At 42.5% G+C, this 23,232-nt stretch overlaps 1 protein-coding gene across 2 annotated transcripts; it reads right to left on the bottom strand.

The window, feature by feature from the left end:
- Window positions 1-6,141: 6,141 nt before the first annotated feature.
- On the bottom strand, window positions 6,142-15,619 carry PRLHR (prolactin releasing hormone receptor). 2 transcript variants are annotated; one of them, XM_061364261.1, is made up of 3 exons: window positions 14,080-15,619; window positions 12,708-13,967; window positions 6,142-6,501 (listed from the first exon to the last, which is right to left on the bottom strand). In XM_061364261.1, the coding sequence occupies exon 2, from the start codon at window positions 13,782-13,784 to the stop codon at window positions 12,750-12,752; it is 1,035 nt and encodes a 344-aa protein (XP_061220245.1). In that variant the 5' UTR covers window positions 13,785-13,967; window positions 14,080-15,619; the 3' UTR covers window positions 6,142-6,501; window positions 12,708-12,749. The 2 variants fall into 2 exon arrangements, with proteins under 2 accessions (XP_061220245.1, XP_061220244.1); XM_061364260.1 differs by lacking the exon at window positions 14,080-15,619 and having other exon boundaries at window positions 12,708-14,062.
- Between the last annotated feature and the right edge of the window lie 7,613 nt (window positions 15,620-23,232).

The raw sequence follows: 23,232 nt of genomic DNA, 5'->3' as shown, positions 1-23,232 counted from the left end.
TCCTGGAGTTCTTCTCAAGTGCCATGCTAAGATACCATGAAAGACCAAGTATCTGTCTGGGATAATTGGTCTCACATGGTATCAGGTGTGTGATCATGCTGGGAGAAGAGAAGGCAGGTACGGTGGTAGCAGGCACCTCAGCAACAGAGGCTCAGCCCTTACTGACTGGCAATGAGGAGGTAAAGCACCTCACTAGTTTGGAGCAAAAACGTACCACTCAGAATGCAGCTCAGACCAGGCCAGCAGGCTCCAGCACAACAGGGTAATTGATGTTTGATTGAGCCAGCTGGATTTTCAGTTCCCCTAATACTGAAAATAACCAGAGTCCAAAGCCCTCTGGCAGTACCCAAACCCCTGTGTGGATGCCCAGTCAATGCACAGCAGAATGCAGAGACTGTGGGAACAGAGAACTGGTGCCCGCTGCTCACTGGGATTTTGCTGCTCACCAGCTATCTCCTAGTGTTGTTTGCCACCAAGAGAACATTGATCTTACATTCACTGTACTGGTTAAAAAGGAAGCTAACACCTAGTGCTGGTGTTAACTTGAGCTCTTGCTTATTGCTGGCACAGACCCTAGAGCAAAAGCCAGTTTTAAGTAGGAATGAGTTTAGCTTTGTACTAATTACACTGATCCATCCTTCCTCCAGACAGCCCCAGGATCAGCAGGCACCAAAAAGATGGGTTATCAATATCTCCTGTTGAGACAGCTATTAAAATTAGAAGATAAAGTTTCTTAGACAGAATATAGCAACATGGGACCAGCATTTTAGTCCTCCAGGTGAAATGAGAAGATTAAGAACCTTATTTCCTTCATGCCCCCCCAATCTTTATAATAATTTTTCATTCATTCTCTTTAGTATTTATTTCCTTAACAGATTAGGAGGGTTTGTTAGGCAGTTTTTTTCTGTTTTAATATTCTACTTGATTAGTATCAGTTTAACCACTCTCTTGCATATGTGGGCTCTACCTGACTTCATGTAATAGCATCTACTAATAACACAACCTTGTGAAACTTGTTGCTTAGTGAGCTATCTGTGCAACACTCCCACCCAAGCCAGCCTGCAGCAATACAGCCAGTGTTTTACATGGGGTCTCTGGGTGCCCTATTTAAAGGCTCTCCCTGCTGGGCAGGTGCTGGAGGGACAGCTGATGGTAATGGGAAGGCACCACCTTCATCAAGAGGATGAGTCCTCTTAGGAGATAGGATGTAAGGTGTGCTGGGGTGTAAGGAAAACAGGATTTGTTTCTTTGATGTAGAAAGGATTAGGGTGAAAACAGGTTCCATGGAAACAAAGAATAACTTATGAAGATACTTTGGTGAGTAAGGATCTAGCTATTTTATTAAATGTATTAATGCTGAATACTGAAAGGAAGCTGACACTAGTTTCCTGTGAAGAGAGGGTACTTGATATACTGATTAACTCTGATTTAAAGTTTTGTTTCAGCTCTGGATTAAGATAGTAATTAGATATACTTATGCTCTTCTTCGTGGTTTGTGTCTCATGGACTCCAAACTTGTATCTGCCATAGCTGTTAGGAGGGGAGATCTTGGGCTCCTCCATTTATTAGGAACTGAACAATGTGCACGGATTTGGGTATTCCTGCACCTGAGGCTTTCTGATTTTCTGTAGAAAAATATAAAATAAACTAAAAAAAAGCAACTCAGGAATATGATAGGACACTAACAGGTTGGAAGTTCACTTATATTCTATTTTCTTTCTACTAATATAGAGCAGGAGAAAAGAAAGGTAGAGACCCCCTGTAAAATTCCCATTCTCCTGGTCTGAATCAGGACTATTGTTGATATGGATGGAGGTGGGATTAAGCTTGTCAGGTACCAGGGAACAGTCGAAAGTGTGACTGTAGCTGGTGGTGCCCCATGTAATCATTGAAGTGTAACTTGTATTACTCCTCTTCTGTTCAGAAAGCTTGTCCAAATGTACTTCAGGAGAAGAAAGACAGATTTAAAACCAGGCACATTACAGGGCATAAGTGCTCTGAGTCATAGTCATTATAGGTCCCTTTTAGACTTCTCTCTGCCTTTCAGATGTGACACAGCTTTCAGTGACAGCTTATCAACACTGCGGCTTATCCTGAACTAAATGAAACTGTTGTTCTCTCTTTGATTCTCAAATGGTTAAATAGCACTTTATATATATAAATATATGTGCGGGGTTGAGATTCAGTGGATAGTAAATACATATTGGATTCTTAGCCATTAATAAAAGAAATTAGCATAGCTAAACTCTGCCATATTTTGTTGTAAGTAATGTCTTCCTTGTGTTTCAGCAGTTGCTGAAGCATGTCATAGTGTTTAAAAGTGGCAAGATCAGCTAACAAGGATAGAATATGGTCGTGGATGAAGTGACACTCTTCAATCATAAAAGAGTATAGTACCAATATGTTTATTGATAAAAAACAGCCGTGTAACAAAGTTTGATAGTAAATGCAACAATGGTTTAACAAGATTTGATGGTGAGGAACACTCAGTTATTTACTGCACAGAGGGCACGGTCAGAGAAACTGTCAGGGAGACCCTGCTGTTGAGTCCTGAGCCTCAGAAAAGACTCTCTTCTCAGAGAGGAGTCCAGGTGTGCCTAGATCCAAACTTAGTCTTGGACTTAGTTTATGTCTAAAGGGTTATGGGTCTGCAATCAATCCTTTATATCACTCAGCTAAGATTTTATTTGTAACATGCTATTAATCACTTATGGAGAATCTCTTGTAGCAAGGAATATCTCTGCCTCCAGAAGTAACCCTGAGAGGTGTCCCTATTCAAGGGGAGATCCTCATGGATAGACTGCTGCCTGCAGGAGAGCTCATTGGACCGGGGCTGTATGGTATTTATGGAGTATGACATTTGACTCACAGTTGTGTTTGCATGCCAACTACTGAAGTCAGGGTTTCTTCAAACTTGGCTTGAGAGGGACATTGACCAGCGCTGTGGTTGGAGTGGTGCACTTTGCTCAGATTAGCCCTTGGCTGTTGTGTTATCTGTCTCCCCTGAATCCACTTTGAGTCAGATGGAGCCACCATAACCCAGACACATCCATAACCCCCATCACTGGTGGTTGTCACTTGAGCAGAATTAGGGGAAATAATGGCCAGGCTGGGGAGAGGAACACAACATCACAATTGTTTTCTAAAAGCGCAGTGATGCTCTCCCTTGGATTATTAGTGCTCTGGGGCTGCCTAACCCAAATGCAGAAGGCATAAATTCCAAGAGCTGTAGTTTCACAGAAAACACCTCTATCATGGCAAAGATTAAACAGAGTATTTCAAAGCTCCCAACAGTCCTCTGCCATTCCTTTCAGGTTTAAAAGTGTTTATCTACTATAAGTGGGGCATTAGCAAGAGTTTCTACTTACATGATTCATTGCTCTCTATCCTCTGGTAATGCTTTGACTGTCAAATTAAAATCGTGTGGAGAGACAACTAAGCTCATTTTGGGACTGTTACCTACAGCAGAAAATCATAGTACCTTGGTTAAATCTCAACTCCATCTAAGAAGAGACAATAGGACACAGTTGTCGCTGCTCAAAAAGGTGTCTCAAAGAGCTTAGACTTTCTGCAATAAAAAGTGAGATCAAACTGCAGATCCATGTGTCAAATATCTCCATTTTAGAGCAATCTGTAGAGCTTGCTATTTTTGCAACTACATTTAAATAGATGAATTGAAAAACTTAATGTAGCTCTGTGTTACCTCTATCCATCTCAAGTCTCAGTATTTGAATATGAATAGCTTCAGATTTAGAAAGCTGTTTTGACACTCTCCATTTAGTTTCTATTCACTTCCACCAACAATTTTAAGGCTATTTTTGTACCAGTCTAGCCTTCGCCAACCCACCTTCCACCCTGTTTTCAAATACCTCATGTTAGAACTGGAAATAAGAGTGCTTGGTTAATTATCACTATTTTCAGCTTAGCTAGCACTGTAAATTAGGCTGTTTGTTGAACACCGCATTGCAGATTCAGCTTGTCCAGCTAATTCATTTTAGCACTAAAAATCCTGTGCATTTTCCTCTTGCCCTCTAATCTTCTGTGATTTTCTGGTCACTCAGCAAAGCCATAATAGTTTAGAAAGATAGCAAATATTTCACTTGCATACACCTTCAGTGCTGTGCAAACACTAAAACAATTGCTACCCATCCTAAAAACAATCACCAGGAATCAAGGCATTTTAAGAACCATTTTTTTATTGTTAATGCATTCCTTTAAAATGTTTTGGGGTTTGTTTTTTGCTTCATCAAGAAATTCACATGTATAGAAGAGAGATGTAGCCTAGGGCTGCTAGTTACGAGACACCACTTCAGCAAGTTTGCTGATGACACCAGGCTGTGTGGTTTGGTTGATACACTGGAGAGAAGGAATGTCATCCAGAGGGACCTAGAGAGGTGGGACAATGCAAACCTCATGAAGTTTAACAAGGCCAAGTGCAAGGTCCTGTCCCTGGGTCAGGGTAATCCCAAGCACAAATACAGGCTGGGAGGAGACTGTATAGAGAGCAGTCCTAAGGAGAAGGACTTGGAGTGTTGGTTGATGGGAAGCTCAATGTGACCTAGCACCTTTTCTTAAAATACCTGGGAGGAGGAAGCAAATCTCCTCGGTAAACTTCTCAATGCACAGTTGACTTTAGTCAATAATTTAGTGACTTCAGGGCCAATAAAAGCAGTCTGGCTTTTAATGCCCACCTCTGAAGTTTGGCCTGTGTTTTATGTCCTCTCCCTAGTCAGCAGCTTTTGCAGGTGGGTAGTGTCACTTTAAACTGTTTCATGGGAAAACATATTTCCTCATTTAGCATTAAAAGAAGAATGTTATGAACTCTGAAAGCACGCAGATCTTGTCAGACCCCGCATACAACTTTTTGGGGTGAGAAGTGTTTGGAACAGTGCTTTCGGCAATGCATTAAAAATAAAGAAATCCATCTTTTTGTCACTACAGTAAAACATAGGCCTTCAGATGCTTCCCTGCACTTTCTTGGTGATGGTGTCTGAGCTCCCTGCATTTTGTCTGTCCTCAGTCCAAGCAAAAGTGCTATCAAAACAATTTACAATTAGCTGTGACAACTGTATATTGCATGGGTGGTACAAAGGCTTCTACAAGTAAACCTTAATTTATACAACAGACATGAATACATGTTTAAATGAGGAAGTGATTCACAATGATAATATTGTTGACTTGTTAAGATTAAACAGGACTGCCATATGCTAAGTCTGGTGCTTCAGATGGTTTCAAATTTATTCTTAACATTTTTAAGTTATGCATATTAACAAAAGATGTTGCATTTTTAAAAGGATGCAATAATTGAGGGAGAAATCATTCCAAAGCTGGGTGTTGAAGCTTTGGTCGTCTTAACGATTCAAAATACTTTGTACATAGTGACTCAGAAGGTGATTTTTAGTCAGCGATGTAGCTCCTACCTAACTCTTGCACATGTAATTTGGATTACTTTCATCTTGCTTCCCCCAGAGTTGCATCCTTAGACCTGCTGGGGGGGTGGGTTGGTTGGACACTTGCCTCAGGACCCCCATTCCCAAACTTGCAATTATTTTTATTAAAAAACCCTATAAAAAATGTGTCTGCCCTCAACTTATCTTTTTCTGGACCATAAACTACTGGCTTTGCACACATGGACCTCACACTAACAGCCACATATACTCCTGGCTTGCCCCTGTTCAAACTCACTGCATGGGATGGGGATCCCTCGCAGTGAGAGATGGGAGGAAAGATGCGATAAAGCCAATACACCGAACTGGCACACTGCAAGTGAGGGACCACACTCACAAGAAGGCTTGAGTAACTCCTACATTTGTACAGAAACACAGCCTCTGGGTTATAGATTTAGCCATCGGATGGTTATTGTTTGGTTGAAGTCTAAGTCTTCTACGTACTTCTGGTTTTCTTTCTTGCCCTGCTTCCACGAGTCCCAGCCAGGTTTGTTTTACAATACAATCCATTGCTTCACCATCCCAGTCCCAAATGCAGCTGTGACTGACAGCAATCTATGTCAGCCCATCACAGCCACCATGTCATTTGGCTGTCACGTTTTCACTAGAGCATTGGCCTGTCTTGTCATGGGTGTGATGGGGTCACTGAACACAAGTCCCCATGGCTGAGAAACGGGGTGATATCTTGTGCTGTCAGGCCTCACAGGTTCACCAGCTGCCTCCAGCTGAGCACATCACTTTGTTGGTGATGTTGCTGGGGTGATTTTGAGCTGCATAAAAGCGATCCTCGGCACCACATGCATCCCCAGGATCTCACAGACCACAGCACTAAAGCCCCTCCTGCTGCTGTGAACTTTAGATGGCCTTTCCAACACGTTGTCTGGAAACCCAGAACTGTGCTCAGCAGGAGAAGCAGATCTCATTGCTACACTGGAAAGCAGCAAGCTTCTCTTTGCAGACCTGCTAGCTGCTGATGAAACATCTCCAGCGCCTAATGGAAATGTAGGAAATGTAGATGTAGGAATTAAAGCCATCATCTCGTTTTCTGTGTTCCCTGCAGAGGAAAAAAACCCAAAACACAAGGAAATTACAACATAATGGTGACAATTAACATAAACAAGATACAAAGAACAGAGAGACCAATCAACTGCAAATACATAGCAATGATCCCAAATTGATTTCCAACAAGCTGGAGACACAAAGCAGGGAGCTCCTGAGTGTGTGTTTTATTATTTGTATCAATTAGTAGCTTGATTAACTTAGTTTGATGAAGCAGGCTGTACAAAAGGGAAATAAGCAACAACAGGCAAAAAAGTCAGCCCTATCAGCTTCTTGGCAAAGAGAGTAGACTTTTAGCTGCCAAAGTGACATAACTCCCAAAGAGATATATTTGAGTTTTGTGCCCCTAAGCCATCACTTTTTACCCTGCAGGGAGGCAGCCTGGCCATCTTGTAACCAGTTCTGAACCATTGACATCATCCCCTGTGTAATCCTGGGTGGGTCCCTAAAGGAGAGAGCACTTTGCATGTCTTGTCCTTCCTTGGGGAGCACCAAAAAAACCCACTACTGTTCTTCCTGATTTCAGATAGCTGCTAAGATATCAACATCCTTGAGATTGCTGCTTCTACTGACTACTCAATCCATGGTTCCGAAAGTCTGGGGGAAGGATGGGAGAGCAAGAAGCACAGAAACATATATAAAATTTGGTTGAAGTTAGCCTGGGGAAAACCAGCCCCATCTGATTGTATCAGGACAGGGTAAGAATGTACCTAAAACCTGCTCTTGAAACAGGAATCAGAAGGAAAGGTCCCATCAGTATGGGCAGGGTACCTCTGATGCATCTGCAGTGGCTCTCTGGGACTTTCAGTAGAGCAAACTCTTGTTGATGTGGAGGGAAATCGGGTACAACAAACCAGAGTTAGCGATGGTTTTGAGCCAGAATGGGGTCACTGAGTATGGGAAAGGATATTTACTTCATGCGATCACAAAAGCCAGTGCTCAAAGTGGCAGACAGGACAGGTTTGCTCCCACCTCCAGCAGCTTTGCACAGCAAACAGGTGCAGAGACTGTGTCAGGCACAACTGCCTATTTCTGCTTGTAGAAAGAAGTTCTAGGGAGAAAAGGGTGATTTCCACTTTAGAAAGCCTCCCTGATTTGTGTAAACTTCCTACGAGGCAGAAATGTTTGCATAGACCCTTGAGCAACCTTTTCTCCATGGGAAGGAGGAGGAAGGCAACCGTTTTTCCTGAGAAAACAGAAAAGATGTGGGCAGTGAGAGGAAAGGGCTGGAGGTAAAAGCGTGTATTCTATTTCTTCATGCAGGAGTGGCAAAGACAGCAGTTTCTTTACCAGCAACGCTTTGTTTCTATCTCTGCCATCTTATCTGGTGGGCAGGTGGATGGGTGCATTGTACAGTTCTGTCCAATTTGTTGGGCTGGGGTTTTTCCCAGCTGCAGGTGCACCATTTTCAGCTTTTATCTGTATGCTGCATAATCTGAGACATCTAATTATAACTCACCGTTGGCACCTCAACAAGCAAGATTCGCTCAATTAAAACTGTACAGAGCATCTGTTGCTCATCTGGCAGGAAAAATACTTGCTTCCCCCAGTCTATCTATCAGCTGGGAAGAACTCGCTGAGCTCCTGTGAGTGATGGCCTTATGGCAAGATCTGCTTTTGCCCATCCCAGATAAACTGACATTCACCCAAAATGATACAAATACAGCTCTCTCAGTGTTCTTCATCCAAGTGTAAGGAAAAAGTATTTAGAGCAATGCATTGCACAAACAAGTTAGTCTTTAGTGCCTGCTGTCATTTTCAGGGTGGGAGAGAAACCAACTCTACCTGACCCCAGTTGAGATTTGATTATTGTTTTTCTTTGGCTGCCTCATTTCAAATTTAGTGACCTTTGCTCACTATCTAATTTGGGTTTTAATTCCTGATCAAATACTGATTTAGTTTATGTATTTCCTGGGTAAATTACCTTTTAATACCAATCCCATGTTTAACCATAGGGATTAGCTTATGTTTGAGCAAGCATTTCTGCATCTATAAACACTGGAAATACAGTATTTGCTAGAACGATGCTCTATGAGTCCTTCCAAGCAGAATAGCATGCTGTGATTCCTGCTGTCTAAATCTGTGCTCTTCACTTTAAGTGATCTCATTCTGCTTCGCCTCTCCACATCAGCTCCTTCTCTATCTCTATTAATCTCCACATTTAAGATATTCAGAGGCTTCTCAGCTGTAGAAGCTTGGCCCCAGTGAAATCTCCTGGATGACTTTTACAACAAATAAGTGTGGTCCTAAGCAGGTCTTCATTTCCAAAGCCAAGACTCACCATGCTCTGATCACCGGCTAACTGGCTAATGCATTTAGTAGCTACCTAAAAACACCACCACAGAGCATGTGTACAAACTCCACAGTACATCCAGGAGTGTTTACCAGAGACCATCCTATAGGAACAGTTTGAGGAGCCATCAGAAACAGCTTGTATTTGCTGCTGTAAAATGCATAACGCCTGAGTCTCTGCCTGCTAAAAGTCTCTTGGTAAATATAAACAACTGGAATGAAATCCCACTGGACAAGAAGCAGATGACATTCTGCCATACCTCACATGTCTTGCTTCATCCCTACAGAGCTGCTTGCTCCCTTGGGAGTGAGTGCTTGGATACTAATGTAAGCAACAAACAACTAAAACCCTTGCAGGGAAAGTTAGGTTCACCAAGTTTTGAATGAGGCTGCTTTATAAATCAAAGCTTGCAGTGATTTCTTGCATTGTAATTAAAAACCACCCCACCAAAAATATTGTAGTGATGAGCCCTGTTCCCCCCGGAGAACCACAGTGGCTCTCCAGAGAGGGCTGGAGATGAGCAACCACTTTTCACATGATGGCCTTTAATATAATTATTTACATAACTGGATAAAAGAAGCGCATCAAAATGCCTCTAAATCTTATCATTGTTTATTACTCTGGATATCAGGGAAAACAGTAATTACACTGAGCAGAGACTCTGCGGGCTTGATTCAGAGGTGGGGCTGAGCAAATGGGACTGTGTCTCAGTCCCCCCGGCCTGTGGGCCCCCCACTCCCTCTGCCTAGGGCTGAATCACCTTTGTGCACCATGCAGGGAAAGGCTGGAAAAATGGCCTTGCAGGATCACCGGGATGGGCTGGGGGGCCGCTGAGGAGAAGGAAGGAGCTTCAGGAGCCCCCAGCTGGGGAATGCAGGTCATTTCGGTGTGCATCCTCAAAACAGCTCTGAGAACTGCAGCTTTCTGCTGCAAATACAAGTCCTGTCAGATTCAAGACATGTACAGCTTAAACTAGCACTTAAACGAGGGTGCCTGCTGTGCTGGGCACTCTGAGGACCTGATTGAGATGACAGACCTCAGCACTGCTGTAACAGCAGCTCCAGGGGCTGCTGGTAGCAAGATGTTCCCAGTGTGTCCATCACTGTGGGAACAATATATGACTTGAACAGCCCTTCATTTCCATCTCAAGGAGAAAAGGAAAGAAATGGAGTTAAATTCCCCTTGTCTGCTTTGTGCAGCTCTCTACAGCAGCCATCTGCAGTTACTAACATTCAAGAGAACATTAATAAGCCAAACTGCAGTGCTGGCAGATGTGGGTAAAAACATGATGTGTAAGAAGGAAACGATCCCAGGCCTGCTGTGGTAACAGGAGTCTTCCCATTTGTTCTGCTGGGCTTTGCATCACTCTGTATTACAGCGCTGTCTGTATTTGGTGCATGAGGTTGTAAACATTATGGGTCACCTCAATACGAATGAACCTTTACAAACTGACAAAACAGCAGCTTGAAGTAACATAATTCCATAGAAAAAAAATCTCTGAAAATCAGGAGTTTCTTATTTAAAGCAGCTTTTTGCAGTGTTGTTTCAGTGCTCTCTTGGTGTTCTACTCTGTTGCCTTCAAAGGAGACCTGAAACAAAAGCTGAAAAGCTTATAAAATTTGCTTGGTTTGCTTGAAGGGGGTTTTTGCCTTTAAAATCACCATTTATTGCAGTAACTTCCCATATTGAGCTTGAAGGAAAAACAATTTCCTAAAATTCAGCAAAAGCGAAACATGCTTTAATAGGTCATTCAAATCTTTAAATCAGGGTAAGCAATGCAGATAGATATACTTAATCACAGAGTGAATGTAAGTAATGCCCACTTTGAAAGGACCTCCTTGACTCAGTGTCTCTGTAATCAGTTTCTAATATTTAGTTCATTACTAGCAGCGGAACAGCTTGAAATCCCAAGGAATTTTGTGACAAGGGATTTCAGATGTTTTCCCAACACTTTTCCCAGTGTGTTCATATGCAATCTGTGTATTTTTTAACCCAATTAAGCTTACTGAATGCTGATGAGCAAACTGATATTTACAGTTTCACAGCAGGAGAAACCATCCTCTCTTTCCTCTCCGCTCTTCTCTATTCGCATTGCCTCACAGTACCTAAGTTTGGCTATGTACAGCTGTGGTCAGAGACACCCTTGCAGACCATGGCCAAAACTGCCCCTGGGTTGTGCTGCTTCCTGTGCTGATCTCAGCCCAGTATCGGCAGTTCCTCATGCCATCCCAGATTCTGGCCGAACAGGCTGGAAGAAACCTCTTCAGCAACAATGGCCACTTTCTGTTTCAGAACTCTGTCCCATATACTTATTTTTATATCATATTTTCAGTTTTGAAAGGAAGAAACTAGAAACCATTAGGTTGATTATAGCTTTTAACTCCCTCATCTGATTGAAAGGTGAATGTCAAAGAAAATTGTTTCTTCCTAAAAGATTCCTTCAAAAGAGAGCACTTCCCACTCCACTCCAGTTGGCTGGTCTTTCTTTGACTAATCACATAATTCTGGTACACGGCTCAATGTCAACAGCCTGTTCTACCTCTAGACACTTTCAGAATGGCTCCTGAAGACAGTATCAAAGTCTCTGTCTATCTCTGTAGATCAAAGTTGTTGGCAGCATTGCCACACCTGAAAATCAGCCCCCTAAGGAAGGAGTGGAAAGCATAGAATCATAGCACAGTTCGGTTGGAAAGGACCTTAAGATCATCCAGTTCCAACCCCCCTGCCATGGGCAGGGACACCTCACACTAAACCATGTCACCCAAGGCTCTGTCCAACTTGGCATCTCAGCACTGACAAGGCTGCGGTGGCATCCACTCCTCTGGCTGCGAATGCAGCTGACTTCCAGTAGGGACAGCAAATTAGGGTTGCACAAGGCAATGGCAAAACCACAGTTCAATGTCAGTAAAGTGGTTAAATGCCTTAATGTCCCCTTATCTGGCTAATTATCCACCACACATTATGTTTCCACTAGGTCCATCCTTGATGACAGCATCAGCAAAATCCACCAAACAGGCTGTTGCAGATGCACCTCACAGAAATAACATCACTCTGGGTTTATTTCCCCTGTCATAATACTGCATCTCACCTTGCTACATGCTCTGCTGCAGGTTCATGAGACACAGGAGGTTTGGGATTGCATGATGATGCTGGGTTCAAAAAGCATAATGCGCAGATTCCTGCCCAATGCCGTTGGCCATAATGGGCAGGCAAGCAGCCCTGCTGTGAAAGCTGCTACCCCATCCACTCAGCCAGCAGCAAGGAGGAAACAGCAGTGAGGGACGAGACCATGCAGGGCTGTCACAGCACATCCCACCAAGGGCCAAAGGAACGCAAATGAGCCATTCATCTTGCACAGAGGCACTTGGAGGCTGTGCAAGTGAGCTGGTGCTGTCATCCTGCACACCCTCAGCAGTGGGGAGAGCACTGCACACTGGTGCTGCCAGCACAACTCAGCTGGCAGAGCAAAGCTCAGAGCAGCTCCTACCAACCTGGGTTTGGGCTCTTCCACTAAACCCTGTCACCCAAAACTCTGCCCAACCTGGCCTTGAGCACTGCCAGGGATGGAGCATCCACAGCTTCCTTGGGCAACCCATTCCAGTGCCTCACCACCCTAACAGGGAAGAATTTCTCCCTTATATCTAACCTAAATCTCCGCTATTTAATTTTGAAGGGGATATTTTACACGAAGGATCCCTGTAGCTTAAATAAGAGTATCTTAGAGTGCTTAATATCTCCTTGGCCTCTAACTCCAGTCAAAGTTAAGGCATTCTGGGGCATAACATCTGCCTCTCCTCCAGTAGGAATGGAGGTACTGGGGAAGCTACACGTGGGACTTTTGTTGTTCTTATTGAGCCCTGAGGACAAATGTGAGGAATGAAGACTAATTAGAAATGGAAAAGACTTACAGTGTTTCCATATGAAGGAAGTGCACTCCCACCAGCTCTCTTTTACAGCACCACACTGGCCATAATGCAGTTCGTAGTGGGTCCAATTTTCTTCTTCTTCCAGGCAAACATTTTCTTCAGCTCCCCCCTAAAGCTGTCATGGAGCCAAGCATAGAGGAAAGCATTGGTGCAAGCAGACATCATTGCAAACCAGTGGCACAGCAGCTGGATGAAATTGAAATATTGCTTGTCAATCAAGCTGATGTCGATGTCCTTTATCATGTTGAAGATGTGCAGAGGCAGCCAACAGACTCCAAAGGCTGCCACCACTAAGACTAGCAAGCGAAAAGTCTTTCTCCTCCTTGCTCGGTCCCATTCAGCTTGGCCCTGGGTGACATTGCCAGGGACTACACGGTTCTTCAGCTTGACGGAGATTCTCAGGTAGGACAGGGAGATGACAGCCAAAGGCAGTACATAGGTGATGATAAGAGTGCTGTAGGCATAAGCTAAGCGATCTCTTTTCATGTGGAACCAAAACTCCTCGCATATAGAGAAGTCCAGTTCTGGGAACTCCGCGTGGTAAGTGTGGACCAAGGCTGGGGCAGCCAAGGTACAGCTCAGCAACCAAATAGCAGCCAGGATATAAGCACAAATAGGGATTGTGAGCCTCCTGCGGAATGGGTACACCATGGCATAATATCTATCCACAGCTATGACAGTCAAGGTAAAGACAGACACAAACACAGTGACGGGTTGCATCAGGAAAACAAAGTAGCACATGAATCGGCCATACACCCATCCTCTGGGCTCAAAGGCATAGGCGAGCGTCAGGGGCACGCAGGTGGCACACATGAGCATGTCTGAGAAAGCCAGATTGCCTACCAGAAAGTTGGTGACATTGTGCATCTTTTTTGTCTTGCAGATAACATAAATGAGAAGGTAGTTCCCAATGACACCAATAAAAACCACTAGCGAGTAGCAGGGGATGATGAGTGGCTTGAAGGACTGAACAAACTGGAGCCCTGAGAATAAATTACTGGTGTTGCTGTGAATCGCAGAGAGGAAGCTTTGGGAGGTTAAATTGTCCGAATTCATCATTTCCCTCCTTTTGTCTTCTGCCGTCAGCTGAGTGAAGTAGTTACTGCACTACTCTTGCACTCAATCACTGTGGATAATGAATGGATGACTGGCTGTCCAGAGGTTACCACATGGATAGTAAACAAGCATCCATAAAAAGAAAAGGTGAAGTTGTAATCCTCAAGAGGCAGCTTTCAGCAGTTCCTAAGGAAAATCAAATACAACCCATTTCCACTAAAGTCCTCCTGTATTTACTATTAAATCCAGGTTTTGACAGCATGCCACTTAGTAAACATGTAATTCAGTCAGTACTTACTGCTGTGGTTTTTTAATCCCATATGATTCTCCTGTGGATGTCAAGAATGTGCCCTAGACGTCTGTCTTCTGCAAATCCAGAAGCGTGTGTGTGTGTCAGGGAGAGAGAGAATATGTGAGTGAGAAAGAGGGTGATGCGCATTTACAAGCTAAGTGGAGATCAGTGTTTTTAAACAGTCTTCACTTCTAGGTCACGACAGATTTGTGCATAAGCTTTTATCCCTATTGGCTGCCCTGGGTATTACGTTGCTCTCTGCGTGTTTCTCACTGATAGTAATTAGTTCTAGAATATCCTTTCAAATATTCCCTTCTTCCAGTGCACCTATAATTGCCCCTCACAACTCGAAAATCAATTTATATTCATTAAGACGAGCTTGCACAGCATCTAATCCAAGATTTACTTTGCCACAGCTCTCAGAGTGCCCAGAAAAGCTACCTGTGAATTTGTTGCTATAATGGACTGTAAAATACCATTTCAATAACACGTGAAGCCAAATAAATGTTTATGCCACTAGAGGGACTCAGCTACATACCTGTGAATGAAGTTCGGATTCGAAATGTGCATTTAGCATAGAGCACAAAAGATCTTATTTTATTTCAATTTCTTTTCTAATGGTGGTTCAATGTTTGCTCACTCATTGTGACTGTTTTCAGTGGGGTTTACACAGCTTTAAAAGTAAACACATGCAGTCATCTCAAAGGAAATAGTAGCACCCAAATAGCTTAGCTGTACAGGTTTCACTGCAGTGAACTACAGCAACCTGTGTCTAATATTGCAGCTGCCAACAAATATTTGGGGTGTTTCTTCATTCCTGCAGTAGGTTTGTTAGCCTTTTCCGTACCAGACAACAAGTGATAACCAGTACATAAAACACACTGTGCTTGTTCTGTTTGGTCAAACATTAGAAAGGAAAAATCAGGATAAGTACTTACAGAATGTAAGCAGACACCCCCATCCAGCTCTTGGTTATTTCTCTAATTCACCCTTAATTCTCTTCCATTCCAATCAATTCTGAAACTATTACCTCAGCTGATGAAAAATAATGAAGCTGCACTGCATCCATTTACATCGGTTAGGGAAACTAAAAAATAGATGGAACAGCCTAACCACTTCTGGATGCTTCACATCAGAGAACATTGCTGGGTTTTGCAAGGCACTCAGGGGATTTAGACACAATTTCAATGGACAGTGCATGTCCAAATCTTTTAGGCTACTCTAAGGAAATATTAATCCACTATTTTCTATGAAGCTATCAGTAGAACCCTATCCTTCTTCTGTTTTTATGTAATTTGACATAAATCACAAGTTTAAATATATTTAATTTGTGTCGTAACCCTTTCCCTAATCCTAAATCAGAAGCTAATCTTGTGTAGCCCATGTTCAGACCAGAGCCATTCTCCTACAATGGCTCATGATGGAGCAGCATTTCAAACATCCTCAGTGCTGACTCCATGTCATTGCATATATGGTTGGACTATGGTATAGGCTGGAATACAGCTATAATTCCAGCCCGAGGGGAGAACAACAGCTCCTCAGAGTGCCATCCTCCACTTCATGGATGCAGTAACCTAGCTATGACCTATACAAAAAATGGGATGTTATAATCCACGTCAAAATCCAATCTCATCTGTCTAAGCTGGATGGGACCCAGAGGAATATAGTACCTATTTATCTCTACATACCCAAATCCAGACTGGGAGAGGGACCTGAAGGTAGAGACTGCAAAGAGGCAAGGAAACGTGGGATTCCTACTGCTTTCAACACCCAGGGCACCCATACTATTTGGTGTTAAGCGGTATGCTAGAAAAGTAATTCTTAGAACCCACAAATGCAATTGTTTAACTTAATGTGGGAGAAAAACACAGTCTTTATTTAAATCTGATTTGAATCCTACTGAAGTCAAATTTTAGTAGGCTTTGGATGTGGTCTCTACCGTAAGCCAAAAGACATCAAAAAACTAACGGGGCACATATGTAAATGGATTTCATACTGCCCACATCTCACTGGAAGAAGCCTCATGATAATGGCAGAGCACGGATAATAGTTGAAAATCACATTTTAACTGAGTGATTTTTGTTTCATTCCCAAGAGCTGCAGAGTAGATCCAATCAATACTGTCATTGTATTTCTATGAGAAAAAGGTTTATCTTTCCCTATGTGAGAATAAAAATAAAACAAAATATCATCTAAAGTAGCCTTCAAGGTCGCCTTAATGCTCGGTTCACAAAAACTGTAAGTAACCTTAAAGATTATTTTATTTCAAGCAATACTGAGTGATCTTCCTGCATTTTCTCTTACCTGCAGCTGTATTTTCTTCACCTCTGAAGCCAGTAACCAGTACAGCTTCTGTTTGAAGGCTCTCACCCTATTTCTGTTAGTGATTTTCTGTTTGTTTTGGCTTCAGGCACAAAACTTCTTCAGTTCAACTGTACTCTACTGCGGAGACCTGGAAAGATAATACGTAATAAGGGCTTGAATAGAAAGAGTCTTTCAGCATTTTACCCCAAAGAAACCCTCTTTCCGCCTTTTAAAAGTGTGAATAGTAATCTTGTTTAGAATTTCCTAGGCTAGGTGACGAAGTCCTTCCTGAATGGAGGATATTTCACACACAGAATTTTTTCATTAAAAGAGAAAAGGTCACAGAAATTTCATTACTGTCATATTAGAACTGTTTTGACATTCCAGTGTTTAAGGGTGTCACAAATAGGAATGCTGATTAGTGTCTAATTGAAACCCTGGTGTTCCTTGATTCAACAAGGGGTAACGGGTTAAAACTTAAACAGGGGAAGTTTAGGTTGGATATAAGGAGGAAATCCTTTCCTGTTAGGGTGGTGAGGCACTAGAATGGGTTGCCCAGGGAGGTTGTGAATGCTCCACCCCTGGCAGTGTTCAAGGCCAGGTTGGACGAGGCCTTGGGTGATACGGTTTAGTGTGAGGTGTCCCTGCCCATGGCAGGGGGGTTGGAACTGAATGATCTTAAGGTCCTTTCCAACCCTAACTATTCTATGATTCTATGATTCAATGGAGAATGTTATACTTAGAGTCAGACCAACGCTTCTTCACAGAAACATTTCACAGCTGAGCTTTCATGATCTCTTATGCTAATCTGTCCAACTCTGTACAGACACGTGAGCACAAACACTGTAAGCTTCTATGTGACTTTCTGGAAGTGGTAAACCTCCTAAAGCACTAACACCCTTCTTTACACTCATGTCTAATCATCCCTGTAGTTCCTAACTAAACCAGCATGATCCAGGAATGAGATCTGATCCTAACAGCTACACTTGCAAAGCACAACAGTCCTTCTTAAGCTAGTGGGCCCTCCCTTCTATTATCTAGTCTTTACAGACCAAATATTTTCTTCTGTCATTGAAGTCTCACAGTCCCGGATGTTAGTTCTCTCTGTTCCTGTTTATTTGATATGTACCTTCTGTAAAACACAACTTCTTTGGCATCACACAACTTTGAAGCGTCTTTCACATTCCTCCAGGAAAGTTCAGAGCAGAGCATGTGAGGTAATTCTTGCAGAGCCTACAATAAAAATAAATGCTTTGCCTGTTCTGAATGAAGTAGAGCTGGGGGTTCCTGTAGCAAATTCTTCTTTTGACCAGTCAGGGAACGAGGCTGTGTATCACAATTCTAAGGCAGAGCAGCCTGTCTCTCCTTCTCTCATTTAGTCATATAAATGCATCCTCTCTGCCACTGCTGTGGACTGAAACGTCACAGTCTCCAAACTCTAAAAACCATGCTTACAGCTAAGGGTGTTGTTTGTCTCTGAGTTTTGGGTGGTTGTTGCTGCTTTTCTCAAATTCAAAGTACCAAATTCTGATAAACTAAAGATTCAGCTGATTCATTTAAGCTGAAGAGGAGCTCAACAACTTGAATGAAGAGGAGGCTTGAATTTAAGTCAAAGCATCGTTGAGGTTGCAGGATAAATATAGAACAGGGGTTCAGCTCTTCCCTATTTGTGCAAAATTGTTAGTCTGCTGAGCAAAGTGAGATGAGAAAAGCGAGCTGGTTCCTTAGATGACAAAGATCTTGAGCTAAACTAAAGATAAATGTAAAAAACTGAGGAAAATTACAAGTGGTTTCCTGGGAATGAAGGTGCTGGGTCACAACTACCACAACAAGGTAAAAGCCAAATAGAAGTGAATAAACTTATACTGTTAGGAGCTAGCTAATCTGTACTGCCAAATTCTGCAAGAATTGGCACATGGAACTGCTGGGTGAGCAATAAGAGCTTTTCCTATTTTTACGGCATGGCAACACAATTCTTGTGACTGAAGGAAAGCAAATGGGCCACCTGTCCTTAGAACAAGAAGGGACGGGATGTGATGAAAAAGTGCTGGTCCTTTAGTCTAACAGCAGTTTTACAGTAGGTTTTAGACCAGATTTAAGGACAGAGGAAGAGGAGGAAAAGAAGGAGAGAGGAGAGAGAAGATGATACCAAAAGAAGCTTTTATAAAATTAACCTTCTTGTTATTAAACTGATTTTTCTTAACACAGAATGTGTAGTAGTTCTTGTCAGTTTGGGTTTGTGTAACACATGTGATGCTGAGAAATATGAGAAACCATCATCTATACCAGAACAAACATCCTAAGAACTATGGTGTAGGCAAAGAATAGCAACATTTATGAAGGAATTGGACCAGGAGACTCCAGCTATTCGTGATCCTCAAGAACCTTGCTTGGGATTGGCCAGCCTTGGTAGCTCTTTTCATTGTATTATGTTAGCATAAAAAGCAGGACCATACCAACTGAGTTTCATAGAACCACCAACTTTGGAATCAGACACAATATAGAGGATGACTGCACAATTACACAGAGAAACTCTGAAATTCTGAAGGAGACTGGGAGGAACTTTGATACCATTATAGAGGAAAACTTTTCATAAAAGACAAGATCAAGGTCACCTGTTAATGAGCATTTTCAGTATGGCTGAGGATGGAATAAATTCTGTTGCATGTCTATACAAAGGAGCAGGCAGCGCCTTTGAAAGTACGTGGAAAAGAAAATCTAATACTTTGTGACAGATTCCAGGGTGAATTTGCCTCTACCTTGTTGCAATCTCTGGACTATTTTCTTGCTCTAAGTGTCTATTCACCAGAGCAGAATTGTACTGTATTCTTTAAAAATACTGGGCAGGATGGTAAACTCCAGGTAAAGACCTATTTAAGCTACGGAACAATACTAAGGAAAGAACAAATTCACCATGAGCAAATTCAGAATGAAAGTAAAATACTTCTAAGTGAAGGGGGAGAGCAAAAACTTGCCCCTTGGAAGTGGCTTTTGGAACAATCACTGTATTACGGCGGATAAAACACTTGCTTTAACAGAAAGCTTGATCCATTTATCACATGCATGTAGTATGGCTTCTTGAACGAGGCTTGGTCTTCAGGAGGTCCCTTTCAGTCTTTCATCAACACAGGTTTAGGCTTTGGACTTCATTCTTACTCAAAATAATTCCACTATCACCATTTTCAATAGTATTCCCATTGATAATAATCAAAAGATAGCATTAAAATTCATATACATGTGCACCCACACACATGGGCTCAGCTGAGACTAAGTCCTAAGATGTCTCTACTGCTCTCTGTGGTTCTTGAATGGGAAGATTTATACACTAATGCCTATGCAAACCAACTAGAACAGTACTTGAATATTTGCCAGATGAATTTGCACTGTTGCTGATATTGGCACCTGCTCAGAGCAGCTGATCTGAAAAGTAGGGAGAAAGGCAGGGTCAGCAGAAGGACTCTGCAAAAACATTTCAGCTCCAAGACACTGCAGTCAGTACAATCACTGATTCATCTTTCTCTATTCTTGCTTTCCCACAAGATTGCTACCCAGAAACTTGATACAAGCAGGCTTCATTCCTCCATACCCCCACCTCCTTAAGATTTCCTTTACTAGCCAAACCCACACAGGAATAAAGGACCAAGAAAGAAGCTAACTTACTTGGTTACTTTTATGTTAGGTTTTGGTGTACGGTTTTGAGGGTTTTGGTTTTTTTTTTTTGTTTAATTTTTAATCACAGGATAAGTAGGTTAAGTGCTATGGTGATTCAAGAGGTATTTGTGCTGAATTTGTTGATTGAGCATGTTAAAGCAGAATTTTGCTGAAAAAATAGGGACTTGGTAACCAAGTCTGACCATCTTCCAGTTGCCTGGACAGATATCAGTAGACTTCAAGATTTGTGTTACAGACCCTTCTGTAAAACCACCACTGAAGAAAAGTGTTATGATGTTATAATAAGAGACAGCTGCTCTCTTTAGAGCTACCATAGGTAGGATATTCAACACCAGGAAAAAAGAGTGGGGAAAAAAATCTTTAGAAACACCAGCCCAAGAAGTTTCCCTCTTCATCACCGTAAAGTGTGCTTTTTTAATATACATGTCTAAGTCATGACTAACCTGGGAAACGATATGTGAATGTCTTCGATCTAAAAGCTGAAAGGTTCCTCTTACAAGGAAGGTTTAAAATGAAAACATATGAAGGCAGATTTTCATATCCAGTAGATGCAACAGTTCCTACCCCTCCAGAAAAACTGGCATTTCTCCTCTGCTCACAAGCCCTATAGGGATGTAGAGTGCAAAACCAATCCATGCGCCAAGCTAGAAGAGACTGTGGGAATAAGCCTCCAGAAACATCTGCAGATTTAATGTTGTGAGCCCTGAAGACACTTAGTGTTAGAAATGTTGCTTGCAGATGTAAATAGCCAGAAATCAGGGTCACTATATACCCTCAGGGTCCATCAAGCAGTTTAGCTCTCATGTAGAACCTCACAGCTGACAGTTGAGCACATGCAGCAGCAGGGCAAAATTGCTGCCTGGCCCATGACACTTATCTACAGCACCGGGGAGAAGCAGCACCCCTCTGCACTTGATGCTGCTGGGCTCTGAACACCTCCAAAGAGGGATGCACCATTACAGGTCTTCCTCCCTTCCACCCGGGAGGTGACAGGAGCCGGGCCTGCAGCACCACGGATAGCGCCCGCCCTCCACCCCATTGCAATCGGGTCACAGCTCTACGCTAGGGTGGGCTTCTGTCCTCACGGTGTGACAGGGCAGATCATAGAATCATAGAATCATAGAATAGTTAGGGTTGGAAAGGACCCTAAGGTCATCAAGTTCCAAGCCCCCTGCCATGGGGTTCAGCACAGAGCACCCCGAAAGGCAAGGGAGGACTCTTTGAAAAGCCTCCTGCACTGGGGAGCACTCACAACACACACACAGAGTGCACTTTACTCACAGAAACACTTGGTGTTTGGCCACAAAAACCAGGCAGGTCAGTGGTTATACTGAATCCTAAACCCTATGGGGATCTCTCCGCAAGAGCTAAAGAAGGAAAAAAGCATTTCCTGCTTGCTGAATTATCTTACAGCTACTGTGGTGATAGGTACAGGGCAGAAGAGAGCAACAGCTACCTGATATTTTGTAATGACCACCATAGTAAACTTGCTATAGTAAACTTGCTGCTTTCATGAAGCAGTAAGTTCAATTAAAATTTATCAAACAGAAAGAAAAATACCCTCAGAGAACCAACATCATTCCAGCTGCTTATAAAGTAATAAAACCCAACTTCCATTTAATTAACTATCTCGCTAACAACAATCTGCCCTGGAGCTTTGAAAGCTTTTAATACTAAAGTTTTGTCTGGAGGACTGTCATCTAGTTTGATGATAGTTTGCATAATAACATTATGTAGAGATAAGAACGCTATATGGAAATGCATTGTTCCACTCTCTCATGCAAACTCATGTTTGAAAAAAAGAAGGGAAGAGAGATTAGATTTTAATGACCTGTATCATCAGTGAGGGTGGTGAGGCACTGGAACAGGTTGCCCAAGGAAGTTGTGAATGCTCCATCTCTGGCGGTTTTCAAGGCCAGATTGGATGGAGATTTGGGTGACATGGTTTAGTGTGAGGTGTCTCTGCCCATAGCAGGCAGAGCTTGATGACCCTGGAACTTGATGACCTTCATGTCCTTTCCAACCCTAACCATTCTATGAATTTATTCTATGTTTCTATCAGGAGAAAAAACCCTAACTTAACAGAACTTCTAATGAAGCCTTCTGTATGTTTTCAGCACAGTTCCACTTAGACAAAGGAAATGGTATTTAAAAAAAAAGAAAAAAGAAAATTAAATTTTTTCCAGCATATTTACAGCCAGGCTGGCTTATGGTCACATGCCTCTCCAAAAGTACAAATCTGTATTTCCTATCAGGACTATTCTTTCACTCTGTGTGTGTGCATTGTAGCCATTTTAGCTGTGCTTCAGTATCTGGTTTTATACTATTTCTTTGTTTCTCTCCCAGAGTAGAATTTTGAATCATAGAATCATAGAATAATTAGGGTTGGAAAGGACCTTAAGATCATCTAGTTCCAACCCCCTGCCATGGGGAGGGACACATCACACTCAACCATGTCACCCAGGGCTCTGTCCAGCCCAGCCTTGAACACCAACAAGGATGGAGCATTCACAGCTTCCCTGGGCAACCCATTCCAGTGCCTCACCACCCTCACAGTAAAGGACTTCTTCCTTATATCCAATCTAAACTTCCCCTCTTTAAGTTTTAACCCATTACCCCTTGTCCTGTCACTACAGTCCCTAATGAAGAGTCCATCCCCAGTACCCTTATAGGCTCCCTTCAGATACTGGAAGGCTGCTATGAGTTCTCAACTTTCTCAGCCTATCTTCATACAGGAGGTTCTCCAGCCTCTGATCATCCTCATGCTCCTCCTCTGGACTTGTTCCAACAGTTCCATGTCCTTTTTATGTTGAGGACAACAGAACTGCATACAATACTCCAAGTGAGGTCTCACAAGAGCAGATTAGAGGGGCAGGATCACCTCCTTTGACCTGCTGGTCACTTTTTCACTGTTTCACAGTGTCATTCACAGCAGCTATTAAAGGCATCTGTTGCTAAATGGGAACAGAACAGAAAAGCCTTAATGTAAAAGCAATTAGAGGTGGATGATCATGGTGTGATTAAACACACATACCACTTCTGTTGTTTATTCTTTCATGTTATTTTAATATACATAGCACTGGTTGTAAATGGAAATACTCCTGACTTGAGATCCTCTTCTTGTGAATATTGATGTGAATTTTGCTGCAGATTTCAGCACTGCCCAGTTTCTCCTCTGCCCTG

This window comes from Neopsephotus bourkii, unplaced genomic scaffold (assembly GCF_033783945.1).
Source record: "Neopsephotus bourkii isolate Nb327-2 ecotype Australia unplaced genomic scaffold, CSIRO-AGI_Nbou_v1 NB_1189, whole genome shotgun sequence".
NCBI classification, from domain to species: Eukaryota; Metazoa; Chordata; class Aves; order Psittaciformes; family Psittacidae; genus Neopsephotus; species Neopsephotus bourkii.
Note: the sequence above shows the minus strand (reverse complement) of the source record. Positions and strands in the feature narration are given on the sequence as shown.